The sequence below is a fragment of the Armigeres subalbatus genome, chromosome 3 (genome assembly GCF_024139115.2).
Source record: "Armigeres subalbatus isolate Guangzhou_Male chromosome 3, GZ_Asu_2, whole genome shotgun sequence".
NCBI lineage: Eukaryota > Metazoa > Arthropoda > Insecta > Diptera > Culicidae > Armigeres > Armigeres subalbatus.
In genome coordinates this window covers 415,781,622-415,804,594 of record NC_085141.1, presented here as the reverse complement: position 1 = coordinate 415,804,594, position 22,973 = coordinate 415,781,622, and the positions used below count along the sequence as shown (strand labels likewise).

The 22,973-nt window shown below is 41.6% G+C and overlaps 2 protein-coding genes across 2 annotated transcripts in view; one reads left to right on the top strand and one right to left on the bottom strand.

Annotated features, from left to right (window-relative positions):
* The first annotated feature begins 7,512 nt into the window (after positions 1 to 7,512).
* On the top strand, positions 7,513 to 9,618 carry LOC134227250 (probable maltase). Its single transcript, XM_062708600.1, has 3 exons — positions 7,513 to 8,626; positions 8,685 to 9,280; positions 9,441 to 9,618. The coding sequence occupies exons 1-3, from the start codon at positions 7,556 to 7,558 to the stop codon at positions 9,520 to 9,522; spliced, it is 1,749 nt and encodes a 582-aa protein (XP_062564584.1). The 5' UTR covers positions 7,513 to 7,555; the 3' UTR covers positions 9,523 to 9,618.
* Positions 9,619 to 14,299: 4,681 nt separating this feature from the next.
* Positions 14,300 to 22,973, bottom strand: part of LOC134227249 (uncharacterized) — a 133,896-nt gene continuing 125,222 nt past the window's right edge. Inside the window, exon 3 of the transcript XR_009983640.1 lies at positions 14,300 to 14,309. The gene's annotated coding sequence lies outside the window, so the exon portion shown is untranslated. The remainder of the gene's footprint in view (positions 14,310 to 22,973) is intronic.

Below are 22,973 nucleotides of genomic sequence, written 5' to 3'. Positions count from 1 at the left end.
GTCTTTCAGATGCGTCTCAAATCCAGGCACATGAGATGTTGTAAGATCATCAAAATGTTCTGAAGTTTGAATCAAATGGTCTACCGAATCAACCAAAGCTTCCATGATGTCCCCAGCCACGGTAATCACCCAATAATGTCCTCCAAGTATTTGTCTTTCGCTGGCGTCCCAAATCCAGGCTTATGAGATGTTCTAAGATCTCCAAATTGCCCTTGAGTTTGAATCAAATGGTCTGCCGAATCAACCAAGGCTTCCACGATGTTCCCAGGAATGGTATCAACCCAATTATGTCCTCCGAATATTTGTGTTTCATTTACGTCTCAAATCCAGACATATGAGATGTGGTAAAATCTTGACATTGTCCTGGAGTTTGAATCAAATGGTCTGCCAAATCAACCAAGGCTTCCAGGATGTCCCCAGCCGCGGTTACAACTGTAGGGTCATGGGTTCGAGTCCCATCGAAGGGAAAGTGGTTACCTCCAATACATTTTCCAAATCAATATCTTCCACATAACGTACATATTCACATATGAGTTTTCATAACATTGTAAATTAACGTCCAAGTCGGGTGGTTTAATCCCCGGAAATAGGCAATTACCTTTGATTGAACCCAACCCAAAAATGTTCTCCGGACAGGGTTTGAATCCAAAGGAGAATGAGAAAATCTCTGACCTATCATGTCTGTATACACTCGCGATAGATAGCATACCGTGAGAGACGTTTTTCGGTAGCTGTTACGATAATGAACTGATTCGGGGGGCTACAACCCATGAAAAATTTCTTTCAATAAGCCCCAATTGCGGGGGGCACCGGTTCTGATGATGCATTTCAATTTGTTTTACACAGCTATGCGAAAAAAATATGGTCCCCAACATGAAATGATCGAGAACAAAGCGTTTTATCACACCCCATCTGTGGGGGCCAGTTTTTTTTCCAACTCGCATACTGCCGCTAACCACAAGTCGAGCACATCGATAGTTTTATTTTCATGGCTTGTTATGATTCGAAGAGGTTTTTGCCTCTTTTTTATCGTTGTTCGTTATCTATTGAGAGCGATTTCTGCAAATCCTGTCTCCGGGTATCTGTTGAAGCGTAACTCTACCGACGGGGCGACGATCCCCGCCGGTGGACCGCACGGTTGCACTGGATGTCGGGTATATGGTCAATTTAAACACCACTCCGGTGGGGCGGTACCAATCAGACTCTTTATTAACTTACATTTAACTTATAGCTAACCTACGTTATGTTGACAATTTTCTCTCTTTTTTTTCTCTCTCTCTTTAATTAATGACTCTCTCACGCATAACGGTTCATATAGAACCTTGCCAAGTGCTGTAATTAGTTTTAAAAGCAAACGTAAGCAGACTTGAACAAACAAAACCCTGTTGCTGGGCGCAAACTCTTTTTTAGTGCAGGTCGGTGCCAAGGTAAACCGACTCCACATAAAAGATGGTGACGAAGGAATTTGAGTAGTTGGGGTCGTCACACTGTCTTTCACTTGCGTCTTAAATCTGGTCGTATGAGATATTGTAAGGTATCCAAATTGTCCTGGAGTTGGAATCAAATGGTCTACCGAACCAACCAAGGCTTCCATGATGTCCCATGCCGTGGTATCAGCTGAATTATGTTCTCAGAGTATTTGTCTTGCACTTGCGTTTTAAACCCAGGCATGTAAGTTGTTTTAAGATCTCCAAATTGTCCTGGAGTTTGAATCAAATGGTCTACCAAATCAACCAAGGCTTCTATGATGTCAGGGGCCGCGGTATCAACCCAATTATGTTCTCCGAGTATCTGTTATTCAGTTGCGTCTCTATTCTGGGCATATGATATGTTGTAAGATCTCCAAATTGCCCTGGAGTTTAAATCAAATGGTCTATCGAATCAACCAAAGCCTTCATGATAGTTTGGAGATCTTACAACATCTCATATGCGTGTATTTGAGACGTTAGTGAAATACTAATACTCTTACTTACTTACTTATGGATCCTGTACACCTCCGGTGGTGCAAAGGGCCGACTTGAAAGATCTCCATCCTGAGCGATGCCCGGCTATCGCTTTAACCTGTTGCCAGGTTAGATTTCGGTCGACTTCTTTTATTTCTTTATTGAGGCTTCTCCGCCATGAGCCTCTGGGTCTGCCTCTGCTGCGATGTCCCGCTGGGTTCCAGTCTAATGCTTGCTTACAGATTTCGTTTCCGCCCCTACGTAGAGTGTGGCCGACCCAGCCCCACTTCCGATCCCGAATTTCTGTTGCTATCGGCCTCTGGTGACAACGACGATGGAGCTCGTTGTTTGAGATCCAGTTGTGAGGCCACCAGGCCTGAATTATATACCGTAGGCATCTGTTAATGAACACCTGCAGCCGTTGAGTGTTCTCCACTGATACACACCATGTTTCGCTAGCGTATAACAGCACAGATTTCACGTTAGAGTTGAAAATTCGTATTTTGGTGCGTTCACTTATCTGCCTGTTTTTCCAGATATTTCTTAAACTCGCAAAGGCAGCCCTTGCTTTCTTGATCCGTGCGCCTATGTCGATCTTGGTACCGCCGTCTGACGCCATTTGGCTACCAAGATATTGGAAGCTTTCAACATTCTCCACTGGTTGCCCGGCTACTGTGAAACTGGAAGGAGTCACCGTGTTTACATCCAACGATTTGGTTTTGTTGACGTTGATGACTAAACCTGCCGAGGAGGAGCGATCGGCAAGGTCGTTGAGCTTACTCTGCATATCAGAGCGCCGTTGCGCGAGTAGTGCAACGTCATCCGCCAATTCGAAGTCGTTTAGGTGCTCCATGGTTATAGGCTGCCATAACAGCCCGCGGTTTGGTTCACGGTCAATCGCATCTACCAGAATCTCATCGATTACGATGAGGAACAGTAACGGTGATAGAATACATCCTTGCCTCACACCAGCTACGACCCGGATAGGGTCGGACAGGACCCCATTGTGCAGCACTCTACACGAAAAGGCCTCGTACTGTGCTTCGATGAGGCCGATGATTTTCTCAGGAACCCCTTGCGTCTCAGGGCGCCCCACATATTCTCGTGATTGAGACGGTCGAAAGCTTTTTCGTAGTCAATGAATACCAAGTAAAGGGACTCTTGGAATTCGTTGACCTGCTCCAAAATGATGCGGAGCGTGACAATATGGTCCACACAGGATCTTCCGGCACGGAATCCGGCTTGCTGCCGCCGGAGAGTCGCATCGATCTTCTCCTGGATCCGGGCTAGGATAATTTTGCACAGGACTTTGAGAACGGTACACAGCAACATAATGCCTCGCCAGTTATCGCATACAGTCAGGTCACCCTTTTTGGGCACCTTCACTAAGATACCTTGCATCCAGTCGACTGGGAAAGTTGCGGTGTCCCAGATATTACGAAATAAACGATGCAGTAGTTGAGCGGATGTCATGGGGTCAGCTTTGAGCATCTCGGCTGATATGCGGTCGACCCCTGGGGCTTTATTCGATTTCATGCTTTGGATGGCTGTTTGAATCTCTAGCAGTGATGGAGCTTCGGTATTGACACGTGTTATACGTCGGATCCCTAGGCAGATCATGCCGAGGTGGTGATGGCCTGGTTGGCACTTGAAAAAGTTGTTCGAAGTGCTCGAACCAGCGTTTCAGCTGGTCAGTTGGGTCGGTCAATAACTGATCATTCGCGTCTTTCACAGGCATCGTTGCATTCATCTTCGCCCCGCTTAAGCGTCGTGAGATATCGTAGAGGAGGCGAATGTCCCCGGTTGCGGCGGCTCTCTCTCCTTCGTCGGCCAGAGAGTCTGCCCACGCTCGCTTGTCCCGTCGACATGAGCGTTTTACTTCCTTCTCAAGAGCCGTGTATCGTTGACGGGCTAAGACTTTGGCTCCTCTGGTTTTCGATCGCTCTATCGCGGCTTTGGCTTCTCTTCGCTCCTCTATCTTCCTCCAGGTCTCATCGGTGATCCATTGTTTTCTCTGGGTGCGTAGTTCGCCCAGATTGTTCTCGCTGGTGGCGATGAAGGCATTCTTGATGGCGGTCCATTGGTCTTCCACGCTGCCACCTTCCGGAATATCTGCAGCACGCGTCTCCAGTTCTTCAACGAAGGACCGTTTCACCGTGGCATCTTCCAGTCGGCGTGTGTTGAATCGTCGTCCAACTCTTTCCTCCTGCCGACGAATCCGCGCAATGCGCAGGCGTATTTCGCCGATGAGGAGATGATGATCAGACGCGATATCGGCACTACGTTTATTCCGTACATCAAGAAGGCTCCGTTTCCATTTTCGGCTGATGCAGATGTGGTCGATTTGATTTTCTGTAAAGCCGTCACGGGAGACCCACGTGACCTTGTGAACCGGTCGATGAGGGAAGAGCCATGTCGTTATTACCACAAAATTCTGCGAACAGCTCTCCGTTTTCGCTCATTTCTCCGAGACCATGGCGTCCCATAATGCGCTCATGGTTCGAGTTGTCGGATCCGATCTTCGCATTGAAGTCGCCCAAACAGATCTTGATATCACCCTTCGGAATTCTATCTACGACGGCATTGAGTTGACTGTAGAAGTTCTCTTTGTCTTGCAGATCGGCAGCATCGGTTGGCGCATAACATTGGATTATAGTAAGGTTTCGGACCCGTGTTCTAAATCTGGCAACGATTATCCTTTCACTTATAGGTTCCCACTTCATAAGCGCAGAGTGTGCCTGAGCGCTTAGTAGGAAGCCAACTCCGCGATGCCGGGGAGCGTGTTCACCTCGTAAACCAGAGTATAGCAGAACTTGTCCCGACGGCGTTCTGTGTTCTCCAAAGTTTGGCCAACGGACTTCACTCAGTCCCAGGATCTCAAGCTTCATGTGGCGTGCCTCATTGGCAAAGTTGTGCCAATTTACCCTGCTGGGCTAGGGTTAAAACGTTCCATGTTCCTATTCGTGTCCATTGTTTCGCGCTAAGAGTCGTCACCGTAAAATCAGTCCGTATTCTTTCATTATCGGATTCTCGAACAAATTGATGTTTCGGGAACAGTAGGTTGTTGGTCCAAGATTCCCTATCAATCGGGATAGGGCTGCCATCTTAGGTATAGCTTCCGGGGAATAGCATTTCATACTCAGCCGCTGGATGCCAGAACAGACGCTGTTGGAGCCGCACCTCCTTGGTGGACAGACGCTCGATCAGTCGGGTCAAATTTGTTTAAAGTCCCACCCAACACCAGGACTAGGCTAGTGCGCTTTGAGCGGCACACGGTCGCTTTGATAGGGCCTGCTTGGGGACACATGCAGCTTTTTATAGAAGTTCAACAGAGCCCACTGTCAAACCCCACCACATCCTAGGCAGACCCCACAGTACGCACCCTCTCACTCTAGCTGATGTCAGAAGGACAACAGCGCCCAGGCTGCACTACCAGCTAAGTACGCAACCCTTAGCTGGCGGTCAATTGTCATCGGAATACTAATACTCAGAAGACAAAATTAGGTTGACACCGTGGCTGGAGACATCGTGGAAGCCTTGGTTGATTCGGTAGACCATTTGATTCAGACTCCAGGACAATTTGGAGATCTTAAGACATCTCATATACCTGGAATTGAGACGCAAGTGAAAGACAAATATTCAAAGGGCATGATTGGGATGATACCGCGGTTGAGAACATCATGCAAGCCTCAGTAGATTCGGTAGACCATTTGATTCAACCTCCAGGACAATTTGGAGATCTTGCAACACCTCATATGTCTTGTTTTGAGACGCAAGTGAAAGACAAATATTCGGAGGACATAATTGAGTTGATATCACGGCTTAGTACATCATGAAGACTTCGAAAGAACATTTGATTTAAACTCCAGGACAATTTGGAGATCTTACAACATCTCATATGCCTGTATTTTAGACTTTAGTGCAAGACTAAAACTTAGAAGACAAAATTAGGTTTACACCGCGGCTGGGGACATCGTGCAAGCCTTAGTAGATTCGGTAGACCATTTGATTCAAACCCCAGGACAATTTGGAGATCTTACAACATCCCATATGTCGGTATTTGAGAGAACTTACAATATCTCGTGTGAGACGCAAGTGAATGTATTTAAAAGTATCCAACGATCAATAAATTAAGTGAAATATTAGAAATTTTTGAGAAAAATCTTTCTACGTCATATTTGGTTTAACCCCCAATAAGTGACGTAAAAAGAGGGTTGAGTGTACTGATTTTCCCCCATTAGCATTACAAATTTAGAAACTCGTAAATGGCACATTTTAGAGCAGTGAGATCAACACATATAAAAAGCAATTTTCTAATTGAATTAACATCATTGTTCAATTAAAAACCTTTTCTAAACAGTAAACATTTTTACTAGACGAAAAGTGATCATTGTTTGAACTTGTATTTCTCGATTGCCACGGACTTTATCAATAACGGGACGAGACGAGAACTGCGATGAATCAGATGAACTACATGGACTTCCTAGGATTAATATTTTATTAATGATAAGTGAATTTTAGTATTCCGTAACCAAATGTTTTGTATTGTTAGTTTTTGTCTTGTAATGATGTTGAAAAGATGTGGAAATGAAGCATAAATTTCTGCATAACTCGAGAACTAAACAGAGAATAAATCATTTTTAGGCGAAACTAAGTTCGTCGGGTCTGCTAGTTAGTAAAGAAAGAAATAAAGAAATAAAGTAACTAATATTCAATAGAAGCGCTGCATGTTTACATTTCGATGCTCCATAGTCTAAAATCCAAATCCACGACGCTCCATAGTAATAGGCTGCCTACACGGTCAATCGCACCAACCATGATCTAGTCGATTATGATGAGTAACAGTAGCGGAGATAGAATACATCCTTGCCTCGCTTCAACGACTACCCGTTTGGGTAGTTTACTCACGAAAGAATTAGATCACTAGAAAATGTAGTAAATGTTTCATGCCCGTAACATGCAACTCCTAAGTAGGTATGATCTTTTAAAATTATAATTAATCAGGGAGCATCTGCTGTATTCCAATATCATTTGCTAGTATAGAAGAGTGAGATAATTTGTGCGTAAGTTCTTGGAATATATTTTAATGACAGGCGATTTGTAAGCTGTGAATCGGCATGATTCCTGGTGAAATATAAAGCACACAAAAATTGGTAGCCTAAGTAAGGGAAATCAATTTCACTAAGCATTGACTACTGACGAATCAACACCATTTGAATCGAACTGATACAACTCTAGAGGCCCAAGCAACGACAATATTGTTATCAGTCGTTAAAAATCTTAACAAACAAGAAGGCAATTACATTTTTTTATCAACCGCATTTCGATGCACATCGCAAACAATGCATGTTGTGACAACCGGCCCGAACTGCAAATAATCAACAAATCAGGAAATTTAAATAAACAATCTACCGCTACTTATACCTGTTTGTTTGCCAGTCAATTTAGAACCTTTCTTCCACGCTTTTCGATGGGCGTTGTTCACCGAAGTGATTCATGGGATGTTTGAAGAGGGTTCCCGGTCGAGATTGTCCCACGGCTATAAAAGTTCCCATTCGGGCTTGTCCGGCAGTTAGTATGTCGATGAAGGGGAATTCATTTACTTACTGAACATGGGACATAATATAGTGCTGGTCATTGTAATCAGCTTCGCAATAGGGCTCGTGGTGGCAGTGGACGAACATTGGTGGCAACATGCCAACTTTTATCAGATTTATCCCCGATCGTTCAAAGACAGCGACGGCGATGGGGTTGGTGATCTTCGTGGTATTATGGAGAAGGTGAGCTACCTCAAAAAGGATCTCGGACTCGACGCGATCTGGCTATCACCAATTTTCAAATCTCCTATGGCAGATTTCGGATATGATATCTCAAACTTTACGGATATTCATCACGAATTTGGAACGATCGCTGATTTGGAGAACCTTGCTCAGGAGTGTAAACGGCAGAACCTGAAATTGATTCTAGATTTCGTGCCAAATCACAGCAGTGATGAACATCCATATTTCACTAAGTCGGAAAAGCGAGAAGCTGGTTACGAGGATTATTATGTGTGGCATCCGGGAAAAATGGTTAACGGAAAGCGTGAACCGCCATCAAACTGGATTAGTGTTTTCCGTGGAAGTGCTTGGCAGTGGAGTTCGGTGCGTGAAGAATACTATTTACATCAGTTCGTAGTCAAGCAGCCTGATCTTAACTATCGTAGTGCGAAGGTTGTAGAAGATATGAAAAACGTTCTCAGATTTTGGCTCGAACGCGGTGTAAGTGGGTTTAGAGTTGACGCCTTGCCGTATTTGTTCGAGAGTGAAATGGTCAATGGAGTATACCCCGATGAACCGAAATCTAACGATACCGACGACCCAGACAATCCGACATATCTGTTGCATCCATATACGCAGAATTTGGATGAAACTTTCGACATGGTATACCAGTGGCGCGCGGTATTGGACGAGTTCAAAGCATCGAATCATTTAGAGGAAGATTTGATTCTAATGATTGAAGCTTACACACCTTTAGAAAACATCATAAGACTGTATGGAGATGCAGAGCATGTAGGTGCTCAAATTCCATTTAACTTTGAAGTTCTGAGTAACATTTTCAAAGAAAGTACAGCAAAAGATTTCTACACCTACGCTATGAGATTCTACAATGCCCTTCCGGTAGATCAGTTTGCAAACTGGGTGGTAAGTACAATTATCCGAAATATTAAAAGCATAGAAACTAACACTTTTTGCACCCAAGCTCGGCAATCATGACAATAAACGTGTTGCTTCCCGATTGGGCGTTCAACGTGCCGACTTGTACACAATTGCGCTCAATACTCTACCGGGCATAGCGGTGACCTACAACGGCGACGAACTGGCCATGGAAGACGTGTACATCCCTTGGGAAGATACCGTGGATCCTGCTGCGTGCAATTCAAACCCAAGGGACTTCATGCTGTATACCCGAGATCCCGTTAGAACACCATTCCAGTGGGACGATTCTGTCAGTGCCGGTTTCTCCACCAATCCCAAAACGTGGCTGCCAGTTTCACCCTACTACAAGTTGAACAACTACAAACTGCAGAAATCCGCACCCAGAAGCCATGTGAAAATTTTCAAATCCCTCGTGAGGCTTCGCAAGCAGAGAACCTTGAGGGAGGGGACTTTCGATATCAAACTGATTGATGACAATCTGCTTGCCTACAGGCGAGAACTTGAGAACGTCAGCACGATCGTTGTAATTTTGAACTTCCACAAATCTGCTCGAACTGTAAAATTGTCCGACGCATTCGATGGTTTACCGTTAGAGTTTGAAATCATAACATCTTCACTGCAGACGAACTATGTTGATGGGTAAGTTTAGTGATCTCTGTAATATTTGTTCATTGTAACATTTTGACAAAGAATTGTAATGATTGCACCAACTCAAAAGCAGAATTTCAGCATTAGCTTGCCACAAAAAAATCCATTTCTATTGTTTATTCTAACAAATCTAATTATTTTCCTATTGCAGCTCAGTTTTAGAACGGGATCAAATCGTACTACCAGCCGAGGCCGGCATAGTCCTGGAAGGCAATGTGAAGTATGGTGTTTAGATTGCTCAGCGAAAATATACGATTATTGTTATTGCTTTTCAAATGTATATGTTTTGTTGCAAAATTTTAAGAATACACCAAAAGATTTTAAAAATTCGGTAACTAGTTTTTTTGTGTGTCAAATTCACTGGCCGTATTCTTGTTCGTTTTTGCCTTTCTCGTATACTAAGTACCGTCAACTGGGGTGGGGGGAAGATGATCATTTGATGTGTCAGTCAAAGGTGCCTAATTTTTTCATGAAACGGAAGTCAACAATATTCTCCGTTCAAGTAATGTTACCGCTAGGTAGAAATCCGAGTTCTTCGATTATAATCATGAAAATGTATTTTGTGGAAGAAAGAGAGAGATAGTCATAAATGACGCTATTTTCTTTTCAAATATTGACTTCGTAGACTTCTTTACGAAGTAAATTCAACATTCATACAAATAACCTAGTGTATTTTGACTACTAGGTCATAATGATTTTAGTAGAGCTGTCTTGATCAACTTCACCCCAAACCAGATTACTCAAAAAATGTGTGATAATTTAATTTATTTTAATAAATGCGAACACATTTCAGAAAACTAAAGTTGTTGATTATTGCAACGTATAGCAGTACATGTTTTGAAAATATTTGTTTCGATTTAAAATGTAAACACACATTGTTATTGCATGTTTTGTCTTAAAAATGATCATCTTCCCCCCAGTTGACGGTATACGGTAAAGGCTATATGATCGCTTCAAAAACAAACTTTTTATAGAAGGCCCGGAGACCCATAGTGTTATATACCAATCGACTCAGCCCGACGAATTGAGGTGATGTCTGTTTGTGTGTATGTATGTATGTGTGTGTATGTGTGTATGTGTACAAAATTTTGTAGACACACTTTTTGGAACTTAGCATTGTTAAGAAAGTCGAGTCAAGTACGAGACACTGAAGACGGCCTTACTGTTGAGGTCGAAATACGTATCTGTCAAGATACAATTAAGTGGTGGGATTCAACTGGTGGGAAACTCGTCTTATGACAAGTGACTTAGCATTGGCCGAATAACTCGCAACAAGTTCCATTGGACAGAGAATCCTGTCCCATTGTTTGCCAGGTTGGACAATGGGAAATTATGGCCAAATCACTATTATTTATGCGCAAAGCACGCTAAAAATCACTCACTCATATTTTTTAGTTTTTTTTTTCACGAGAAAGGCACGAACACCGCTAGGTGGATTAATCAGGGTTTTTTTAATTCGAAAAGATGGACTTCGAAATTGCATTTGGCGGAGTAAAAACCCTTCCAGAACGACTGCTGTTCATCTATAGACTATCCAGAACTAGTATTCGACTGCAGATTGAAATCAAATTCGAATCAATTTCAATCCAACTGATTTTAATCAACTTAACAATCTTTAAGATCCGGAACAGACGTAGAACAATCCAAAACTAATTCAAATCCAATTCAAATGAAATCAGGCAACTTTTTTCTCTATGGTTTCATTGATTTGTTTAACTTACATCTAAACAGAGTTATCTGAATCAACAATTTGCTGAAAATCCGAAGAATTTCCCGAGAAAATTCCGATTAATTTCCCGAGAAAATTACGAAGAATTTCCAGAGGAAATTTCGAACAATTTCCTGATGAAATTCAGAAGAATTTTCCGAGGAAATTGCGAATAATTTCCCGAGGAAATTCCGAACAATTTCCTGAGGAAATTCCGAATAATTTCCTGAGGAAATTCCTAATAATTTCCCGAGGAAATTGCGAATAATTTCCCGAGGAAACTCCGAACAATTTCCAAGGAAACTCCGAAGAAATTCCCAAGGAAATTCCGAAGAATTTCCCAAGGAAATTCCGAAGAATTTCTCGAGGAAATTCAAAGAATTTCGAGGAAATTCCAAAGAATTTCCGAGGAAATTCCAAAGAATTTCCTGAGGAATTCCAAAGAATTTCCTGAGGGAATTCCAAACAAAATCTCGAGGGAATTCCAAACTTGATTCTAAAGAATTTCCGAGGAAATTCAAAGAATTTCCCGAGGAAATTCCAAAGAATTTCGAGGAAATTCCAAAAGAATTTCGAGGAAATTCCAAAGAATTTCGAGGAAATTCCAAAGAATTTCCTGAGGAAATTCCAAAGAATTTCCTGAGGAAATTCGAAGAATTTCGAGGAAATTCCGAAGAATTTCCCTAGGAAATTCCGAGGAATTTCTCTAGGAAACTTCGAAGAATCTCCCAAGAAATTACGAAGAATTTCCCTAGGAAACTCCTAAGAATTTCCCGAGGAAATTTCGAAAAATTTCCCGAGGAAATTCCGAAGCATTTCTCGAGGAAATTTTGAAGCATTTCCAGAGGAAATTCCGAAAAAAAATCCGAGGAAATTCCGAAGAATTTTTCGAGGAAATTCCGAAGAATTTCCCGAGGAAATTCCGAAGAATTTCCCGAGGAAATTCCGAAGAATTTCCCGAGGAAATTCCGAAGAATTTCCCGAGGAAATTCCGAAGAATTTCCCGAGGAAATTCCGAAGAATTTTCCGAGGAAATTCCGAAGAATTTCTCGAGGAAATTCCGAAGAATTTCCCGAGGAAATTCCGAAGAATTTCCCAAGGAAATTCCGAAGAATTTCCCGAGGAAATTCCGAAGAATTTCCCTAAGAAATTCCGAAGAATTTCCCGAGGAAATTCCGAAGAATTTCCCGAGGAAATTCCGAAGAATTTCCCGAGGAAATTCCGAAAAAATTCCCGAGGAAATTCCGAAGAATTTCCTTAGGAAATTCCGAAGAATTTCCCAAAAAAAAATTTCCAAGTATTCTTCGGAACTTCCGACGCTTCCGTTTTGGCTTCGCTTTAGAAATGGCTTACGGCGCATGCTGCTACGTTCGTTCAGAGGATGACAATCGCATTCACGTACAACTGCTGACTTCGAAGTCGAAGGTTGCGCCAATAGCCACCAAGCACTCCATCGCTCGTCTAGAACTGAAAGCAGTTGTCCTGTCTACAAGATTGTTCCAGAAGATAAACCAATCAATGCGATCGTCAACCGAAGTCTTCTTCTGGACAGATTCAACCACCGTCCTGCAGTGGCTTAAATTTGCACCGAATCGTTGGAAAACCTTTGTAGCCAATCCAACCGATGAACTATCCCGAGGTCTGACACCGGCCGAACTTCTAAACCAAAGCCGTTGGTAGAACGGACCGTTGTGGCTTTCCAAATCGTCCGATCATTGGCCACATGCAAGCATCCCCTGCGAAGAGTTCCAATCTACTGCCGAAGAGACACGAAATGTTTCGTTAGTAGCGGTGCCTAGTGAAGAAGCCTCATTCGCAGAGCAGTTGTTCCCCCGTTTCTTATCATTTTCCAAAATACGTCGTGTGGTTGCCTACTGCATCAAGTACATCAATTCCCTTAAGGTTGCAGAACGAAGCTCGTCAAAAGAAAGAACAACACTCCTTTCTACAGAAGATTTGCTGGCTGCTGACCGTGCATTATCTCGTCTCGCACAGCAACAAACTTTCGCAGATGAGGTAGCAGAGATTAAATCCGTCGGAACCGTGAAAGGTGCCCCATTGAAATGGCTGAAGCCACGCTTGATACTCGACGGACTCCTCCGTGTTGGCGGACGACTCGAGAATGCCGATGCACCTGAAGCAAGCAAGCACCCAATCATCCTGTCATCCAAGCACCCTCTGTCTCGTATACTCTGCGATCATTACCATAAGGCTCTCCTTCATGCCGGTCCCCAGTTGGTGCTGTCCACATTGCGCCAGAAATACTGGATTCTTGAAGGAAGAGACCTGGCCCGATCAACCTACCACCGATGTCTCAAATGTTTCCGCACTAAGCCGCAACTCATCCAACAGAGCACTGCTGATCTGCCATCGGGACGTGTCACGCTAGCAAGGCCGTTTTACATCTCTGGTGTGGATTACTGCGGCCCAGTGTTTCTCAAATCTCCAGTTCGGGATAGATCTCCGACAAAGGCTTATATAGCCATATTCGTGTGCTTCTCGATCAGAGCAGTACACATAGAACTGGTTTCGGACCTTTCCACGCCAGAATTCCTCTCAGCTCTACGTCGCTTTGTTGCAGGCCGCGGGCGAATTTGTGAGCTCCACTGATAACGGAACCGCCTTTAAGGGAGCAGCAAATGTCTTGCACCGCATCTACGAAATGCTGAAGCTCAACGACAGTGACCCAGTGAAATCCAGTGGAAGTTTATACCGCCACGCGCCCCACATTTCGGAGGATTGTGGGCGGTGAAATCGTGCAAGCACCATCTCCTACGAGAAAAGGCCAAACATCGATCAGCTGGGAAGATATGACAACATTGCTGGCACAAATCGAAATGTGCTTGAACTCACGACCACTAACTCCGCTTCCAACAGATCCCGCCGACCTCAAAGTACTCACCCCAGGCCATTTTCTTGTTGGTTCGAACCTCCAAGCAGTTCCGTCAGCCAATGTTACCGAAATACCGGAAAACCGTCTGGATCACTGGCAACGAACCGAAAAGCAGTTGCAGCGTATTTGGACAAGGTGGTATCCGGAGTATCTTTCCCAACTTCAAACAAGAGCCAACAAGGGTTGCAAGTCTCCAGTCAATCTGCAGTTAGGACGGATCGTGGTCATCAAAGACGAAAATCTTCCACCGGCACAGTGGCCACTGGGACGAATTACAAAGCTGCATCCAGGTAAAGATGGAATCGTCCGTGTTGTCAGCATGAAGACAGCAGCAGCAGAGAACGTCGTGCGACCAGCCGCTAAGGTGGCCCTTCTACCTATAACACCAGATGACTACCAAACCACATCGTAAGCAGACGCTACAAAGATCGGTAGAGCAGACATGCAACACACTGTAGGGGAATTGTGGGTAAAACCGACACTGCGGGTAAAACCGACACCACTTCAAATCTCTGATTTCAAGTGATTATCGGACGGAATTTCGACAAACTTTGAATAAACGTTTGTTTTCTTGTGTTTCTAGTCATTTAAGAGTCATAATAAACAGACAATTATCATTGACCACCATTGAGGAGATGAGTTATGTAAAATTTTGGCATCGGTGTATAAGCTTTTACGACAATAATTTGTTGATTTTCAGTATTTAACCCATCTCTGAACCATAACTGAACATCATTTTGTGTATGTTGTGGAAAAATAGTTAACTTTTCTAATTATAAACGTCCACATGTATCCCATCATCATTATGTTATCAATTGGGGTAAATTCGACACCTGCCATCAAATCTCGAAATACCTCTGTTTTATTAGACTCATCATTCGCATAATATAATTCAAGTATTGGACAACAAGGCGCCGGGAAATATAACTTAATCATAGACTGATTACATACCATATCATCATTTTCCGTGACAATAGGTCTATGGGGTAATATTGAGTCATCAAGGAATATCTGCAGATCGGATAACAATAGCGCTCAAAGAAGAATCGTATTTTTAGGCTTATTTTGCTCTTAGATATATTCAATCCGTTCTCTAGTGTTGTTCTTTCGTGATCCATTCTCACCCCTGTAAACATGTAGCTCCTCACCTATGGAACTAGCATTTTCATTTCTTGTCATAACTGCACCATACGCATTTATTTTAAATCGCCATTATAAACAACTTTTTAAAATAAGTGAAATATAAATGTAGGTCAATATTTACAGTAGCTAGTAGATTTGTTACTAACATTCTTATACTCTATATATGTTTCACTCGACCCACTAAAGAAACTAAATAAAATATGATATGTGGTGATGATTTTAAATATATAAAATTTTGCTCAACCATCGTTTATGAGTGACCCCTAAACAAAAATTTCATACACAAATATCAAAATGAATGTTGTTAAACATTTTCAATTATGTTGTAATATCATTTAGAATTGTTCTGATGTTCGATTCCATAATGACTTGATGTGTCGGTTTTACCCTCACGTGGTGTCGATCTTACCCGCACCCCAGCTGGTTGGGCTGGATGATGGACCGTTCGCGCTTTCATCATAAATCAAATTCTACCATTAAATATTGTCCTGAGAAGTCATGGACTAATGCATGAAGAGCCAAAGTATGCTTGTATGATATTTCTAGACCGGAAAATTGCTTCATAGATTGGGGAACTTTAAAGTTGCTTGAGGTGTCGGTTTTACCCACTTTTCCCCTACACCTTTAAGTTAAAACAAAAGCCCCTTTACCAAACACATAAATTGTACAACACATCCCATTTTTTCCCCTGTTGGGTATTTTAATCACTGCGACCATTTGTTAGATCTATTGTGATATATGCCCCATTTCATATAGCTTTGTCAAGTTGACGCATCATTGCTATGTAGAGCAATTGCATCACCTTGACTACCAGCGTCTTCCCAATACGGTATTATGGTTCTGATGAATCGCACTACCAAATTGGGACTTGTTCTCCAAACTTCAGAGGGTTCTATCAGCCCCCTGTTGAAGAACTGTAATCTTTTTCTAAAAATTGCCGGACAATGGCATAACAGATGTTCCGAGTCTTCCACATGTATACCGCAGAAGCGACATACATCATCTTGAAGTTTTCCTAGCAGCTTCAAGTGATAACGGCTCGGGCAATGGCCTGTTACAAGACCTGTATATGTGTTAAGATCTTTTTTTGAAAGATCTAAGATTTTGCGAGTGATAAATACGTTTGGTGTGATGAAACGTTTAGACTGCCTCGCAATCAAGGTGTTCTTCCAAATGTCCTCTATTTTTGAATGTTCCCAAGATTTCAGTTCCATTCTAAGAGAACACGCAGATACACCACAAAAGGTTCTGGACCTATGAATTGTCGAGATGAACCAAGTCTTGCCAGCATATCAGCTTGTTCATTGCCTTCAATGCCACAATGACCAGGAACCCAATATAGGTTCACTTTGTTACGACTACCCAAGGTTTGGAGTGACTGAACACATTCCCAAACGAGTTTAGATGTGCATCTTGCTGATTTCAGAGCATTCAATGCTGCTTGACTATCAGACATTATGCAAATATTTGACACATCCCATACCCAACAGTACGAAATAGAACCCCAAAGTGGATGGTAGCAAACGCGTATATCAATTTCTCGTCCGTTCGATCGCGCCAATAAAGGCAATTAGTGCAATGCAAACTAAGCAATTTCTCCTGTCCGAAACATCCGGTGGCCAACGGTGGCGGTTAAAACCCATCTCGTGAGTGCGTGCGTGACAATTCGTGGTCGCAATAAAGGGTTGTATCCGGACAATAGTGATCGAAATTCGTGATTACCCAAACAATCCAGACGTTTTGTGACACGGGCTATTCTGTGGCGAGGCTGGAGTGAAGATTTAAGCCTGTAGAGTGAAATTGGTGGTGAATTTCACGACCCGTGATCTGGTGCGCCGCGGGCTCCACGCTCGATCAGGACCCAAAATTGATCCCTGTGGGACGCCTGCCGTGGTGGGGGCGCTAAACAAGCCCTCGTCTGTCTCGTAGATCAATACTCGATTCTGGAAGTAGCTTCCGCGAATATTGTACAGCCCTACCGGTACTCCTATTCGAAGCAACGAGTTCGCGATCCACCACCCACTGTTGAACGCATTCCGCACGTCGAGTGTTATTACTGCACAGTAACGTATACCGCGTCGCTTGCATTCGATGGCAACTGCAGTGTCAACTACCGATTCAATGGCACCAGTAGAGCCGTTGACCGTAGTAGACCGTCCTCTCCGAAAGCCGAATTGCTCGCTTGATACGGCGACAGCCTGTTTTGGTTCAACTTCTCCAGTAGCTTCCCTACCATGTCTATTAGACAGATTGGTCTGTATGCTGAGGGGTCTCCTGGGGGCTTGCCCGGTTTCGGAAAAATCCGCTCGTCTATGCACCTCTGCATGGCTGACCTGAACATGTCCGGATTGGTCATTATGGCTGCCTTTAACGCTATGTTCGGGATTCCGTCCGGACCAGGTGCTTTACTCGGGTCTAGGGACTTTGCCACCGTCTCCTATTCTAGCTGCTGGCGGCCAATTGGTTTGGCCGTTGTGAGTATAAATAGTGTATGTGTATATGTTTGTGTGGATACTTGTATGTTTAAATATTTTAGAAGTTTTTCTTTCGCCGCTTTTTTGAAATGTGAATGTTATCAATATGATTCTGATCTTTGACATTTTCTGAATGGCATCCACTAGCTATCTTGTTTAACTGTTGCATAATGTAAAAATACCCATGAATAGCGTTACAAATAAGGCAATAAAGTATTTGCTTAACTAGGGCATATTGCCCCCCCTTTCCCTACTAATTAAGTTGCACTGCGACCGCGCAAATCAAAACAAACTCGTACGGATAAGACTGCATCGTGCTTCCGTGCTGTGCGGTTCTTTCTCTTTGCGGAAGGAAGTTTTTAATACTACCCGAAGCTATTTTAATTTCAACGGTGCTTCTTAGCGCTATTTGTACCCACTGATCCCGTTACGATCTTTGCAAGGACCCGTGCCTTCGTTTTACGTTGGACCCGTTTGCGGAAGTAAAATTCCGACAAGCGGTGGTAATCCTGCAGGGACACCGTTCTGGGAAAAAACCTCTTAGAAGGTCACGTCTCCACGCGCAGCCATGAGCATTAAGAAAAACAAGAGGAAGGGGGAGTCTCTGAATTCTCCACTTCCTTCAAAGAAACAAGGTTTCAAGAACGTCTTGCCAAAGCGCGGAAAAAATAGAAGGAAGCTGGAGAATTCAGATATTCCTTCTAACTCTAATATCGGAAATAATTCTTCTCCAATCGAATTGAGCAATCAGTTCGATTTGATTAATGATGAAATTGAGCAAATTGAATATACCTCTAGCCCAGGTGATTCGATTCATGCGAAAAAGCAAAGGATTCCGCCAATTGTGGTATCTGTTATCGAGTTTTCTGGCTTTCGGAATGAAATCTTGAGTAACCTTCAGGGGATCAAGGTTTCATTTCAGATTGCTAGGAAGGGTGATTTCCGCGTTTTGCCGGGATCCTTTGACGATCGCAAACGTCTTCTTCAGTATTTAACTGAGAAGCGCCATAAATTCTTCACATACGACGACAAAACTGAGCGATTGTTCAAAGTCGTCTTGACGACAAATCACTGGATAAGATTAAAATTGAAATTTCTCAATTACTTGGATTTTCACCAGTCCAAGTAATTAAGATGAAAAAGAAATCCTACTCTGGTACTCCCCAGAGGGGCATTTCTCAAGAATTTTATTTAGTTCATTTTAACAAAAGTGAACTAAATAATATGAAAAGTTTGGAAAAGGCCTGTATTATGTCTCATGTCCGTGTTACATGGGAACAATTCCGCAGGCCTGGGGGAAATTTCCAAAACCCCACCCAGTGCCGTAAGTGCCAAAAGTGGGGTCATGGGGTCTAAATTGGGTAATTAAAAGGTATAAAAATTATATGATTATGATTAAAAGATTAATGAATAAAAGCGAGGTATGCAATGATTAAAATTGATGATTAATGAATAAACTCAAAATAATCATGAATATGATTAGTGATTAATTATTAAATGAAAAATTCGATGATTAACGATTAGTGATTAATGATTAAATCGTATTTTTGTATGATTATGATTAATGAATAATGATTAAAACACCAATTATTCATTAATCATGATTAAATCTATGATTAATCACTAATGCTCTGCTTGGGAGTTTCTGTTGAAACAAATTTTGGTCAATTTTCCTTCATTGCAGCCTATTTGCCTTTTCAATGCAATGGGCAGCAAAAGAATTTGTTGAAAGCTGATCTTCAAATTCTGACTCGCAACAAATCAAAATTCTTCGTAATTGGTGACTTCAATGCCAAACACCGTTCATGGAATAATGCTCAAAGCAATTCCAACGGCAACATTTTATTTGAAGATTGTTCTGCGGGCTATTATACTATTCAATATCCCAATGGCCCAACTTGTTTTTCATCCACTCGAAATCCTTCGACAATTGATTTGGTTTTAACGGATTCATGTCAGCTGTGTGGCCAATTGGTAACTCATGCTGACTTTGACTCTGATCACCTTCCTGTGACATTTGAAATCTCACAAGAAGCCATTTATAATCCAATCAGCTCTACTTTCAATTATCATAGGGCTGATTGGGATTTATATAAAACGTATATCGATTGGAATTTTGATGTTGATATTCCTCTCGATACCAAAAGTGATATTGATAATGCTCTCGTATCTTTGACAAATTTAATTGTCGAAGCCAGAGGCATTGCAATTCCTAAATGTGAAATTAAATTCAACTCCATTATTATTGACGACGATCTTTAGCTACTGATCCGTCTTAAAAATGTGAGGCGAAGGCAATACCAAAGAACTCGCGATCCCGCGTTGAAAGTTATTTGGCGAGATTTGCAAAATGAAATTTAAAAAACGTTTCGCTATTCTGAGAAATACCAACTTTGAGAATAATGTCTCGAAGTTGGATCCCAGTTCGAAACCCTTTTGGAAATTAACGAAAATTCTTAAAAAAAACCTCAAATCCAATTCCAACGCTTAAAGAGGGAAATAAAATTTTATTAACAAATGGCGAAAAGGCTCAAAAACTTGCTCAGCAGTTCGAGAGTGCCCATAATTTTAGTCTAGGTCTCACTAGTCCAATTGAGGATCAGGTTACACGGAGCTTCGAAGACATTCTCAACCAAGATAATGTTTTTGACCCTTCGTTGGGAACTAATTTGGATGAAGTGAGATCTATTACTAGAAAATTTAAAAATATGAAAGCTCCGGGTGATAATGGTATTTTCCACATACTCATCAAAAACTTCCTGAGAGCTCTTCATCCTTCTTGGTTAATTTATTTACCAACTGTTTTCAATTGGCATACTTCCCAAATAAATGAAAAAACGCCAAAGTTGTTCCAATTTTAAAGCCGGACAAAAATCCAGTTGAGGCTTTTAGTTATCGCCCAAATCAGTATGCATTCTTCAATAAGCAAACTGTTTGAAAAGATTATTTTAAATAGAATGATGGTTCATATTAATGACAATTCTATTTTTGCTGATGAGCAATTTGGTTTTCGCCATGGGCATTCAACCACCCATCAGTTATTAAGAGTAACGAATTTAATTCGGCTCAACAAATCTGAAGAATATTCGACTGGAGTTGCTCTTCTTGATATAGAGAAAGCATTTGACAGTGTTTGGCATGAAGGTTTGATTGTAAAATTGATGAATTTTAATTTTCCACTGTACATCATTAAACTGATCCAAAATTATTTATCAGATCGCTCACTGCAGGTAAACTATCAGAATTCTAAATCTGATAGATTACCTGTTAGAGCTGGTGTTCCCCAAGGCAGCATACTGGGGCCCATATTGTATAACATTTTTACTTCTGACTTACCTGATTTACCACCAGGGTGTCAAAAATCTTTGTTTGCAGATGACACTGGTCTCTCAGCCAAAGGGCGAAGCCTTCGTGTCATTTGTAGTAGATTGCCAAAACAGTTTTTCTTCATTTACTTGCCAAAATGGAAAATTTCTCCGAATGCTTCCAAAACTCAGCTTATAATTTTTCCACATAAGCCGAGAGCTTCTTATTTGAAACCTTCTAGCAGACATATTGTCACTATGAATGGGGTTCCAATTAATTGGTCTAGCGAAGCTAAATATTTAGGACTTCTGCTAGATCAAAAATTAACTTTTAAAAATCACATTGAAGGCCTTCAAGCCAAATGTAACAAATATATTAAGTGTCTACCTATATCCACTTATAAACAGAAAACCAAAACTTTGTCTTAAGAACAAACTTTTAAACCGTCTAAGACGAATTAAGTACTGTCCATTTAATTCCACTAGTTAACTTGTACAAGACACTGAAGACGACCACACAGTTGTGGTCGAAATACGTATCTGCAAAGATAACGAAAATTAACTAGTGGAATTAAATGGACAGTACTTAATTCGTCTTAGACGGTTTAATACATTCCACTAAAAGAGCTTAATATATTTTTCTGAACAAACTTTTGATTTACAAACAAATTTTTAGACCTGCCATGTTGTATGCTGTGCCAATATGGACTAGTTGCTGCAATACCAGAAAGAAGGCACTTCAGAGGATTCAAAATAAAATTTTGAAAATGATTCTGAAGTTGCCTCCGTGATATAGTACCAATGAACTTCATAGAATTTCCAATATTGAGACATTGCAACAAATGTCCAACAAAATAATTTCCAATTTTAGATAAAATCGTTGCAATCTTCTATTGCAACGATTAACTCCTTGTACCCTTAGTATAAAATAGGTTAAGATTAGTTTAAGTTGAAAACATTGTAATTCCTACATGGTTCAATTCAACCAGAGGAAAAATTCTAACTGCCAGAGGCAATTGAAATGTATTAATAATAACTAAAAATATAACATAGCAAATAAGGATGATAGTGTTAAGAAAACACGGAACACCTAGTCTAAGAGATGAATGCATGTATTAGATAATTAGCAAATAAAATCAGCTAAAAAAAAAAAAACTCGTACGGATCACGCGAACTATCTGCTTACTGCACAAAACCCGTCCGAACGCGAACTGAATCATTTTCACTTCACTTCACTATTGCCCCTGACGGAAAACAAAATGGGAGCCGGATGATGCGTTTCTATTTCACCCGGCAAAGGATATAGGACGTCATTTTTAAAATCTTATTAAAACGTTAAAACACGAATAGAGAATAGAAATATTTTGATTAAAAAAACATGTGTAGATAACAATTAATTGCATATTATTCGGCAACTCGGCCGTACGAAAACCATTTTTTTGTTAAATATCTTGGCTGTGCATATGCACAGCATATGTTTCGAAATGGACAAATTGATATGAAATTTGCGAAAAAGAATCCTCGTGTCTTGGAAGGACTCGAACCCTCAACCTCCTACTCTCTAGATAGGCGTGATAACCCCTACACAACAAGACAACTTAAAGGTCACGTTTGCGGAAAAGCCATCAGAATCCGAGTACCAACCTCCACCGCGGTTAGCTCTCTTTTTTGCAAATTGAATTTCTTTCGGATGCTTGATTTGCCCAATCTCCACATGTGCTTTACTGTTGTATATCCACAGTCAAGCGAGTGCACATTGTTTATTAAACGAGAGGATCGCACTCCATGCCCCCCAGTAACGGACTGGGCGGGACGGTATAGAATGCGAATTCAATCGCACTCTGCTGTAGATAAATAGTCTAACATGTAGTTTTTCAAATTTCTAATCCTACTTAATAAAAAGTTTTCAATATATCACTGTTAATAACATTTTAAAAGCATTTTAAAATATACTTCCCATATTTCACCATGTTTAAAAACAGTGATTTCACGCACACGTCCGTCTCCGCTAGATGGCAACAGCGCAGCTTCGTCAAAGCGAATTGCCTAGTTATCATTTTTTCTTGTAATTTCTTAAGAGCATGATGACCGAGCATTTCGTAGATAGGTAGATGGAGGCATGAGGTTTTCTCCCCCACTTCGATGTGCACATTCCGAAAGT

What these genes read in the sequence shown, in the direction of transcription:
- LOC134227250 (XM_062708600.1), top strand. Translation starts at nt 7,556, where the DNA reads ATGGGACATAATATAGTGCTGGTCATTGTAATCAGCTTCGCAATAGGG. An exon ending in ATCAGTTTGCAAACTGGGTG is followed by an intron (nt 8,627 to 8,684) that starts GTAAGTACAATT and finishes TTTGCACCCAAG; the next exon opens with CTCGGCAATCATGACAATAA. An exon ending in CAGACGAACTATGTTGATGG is followed by an intron (nt 9,281 to 9,440) that starts GTAAGTTTAGTG and finishes TTCCTATTGCAG; the next exon opens with CTCAGTTTTAGAACGGGATC.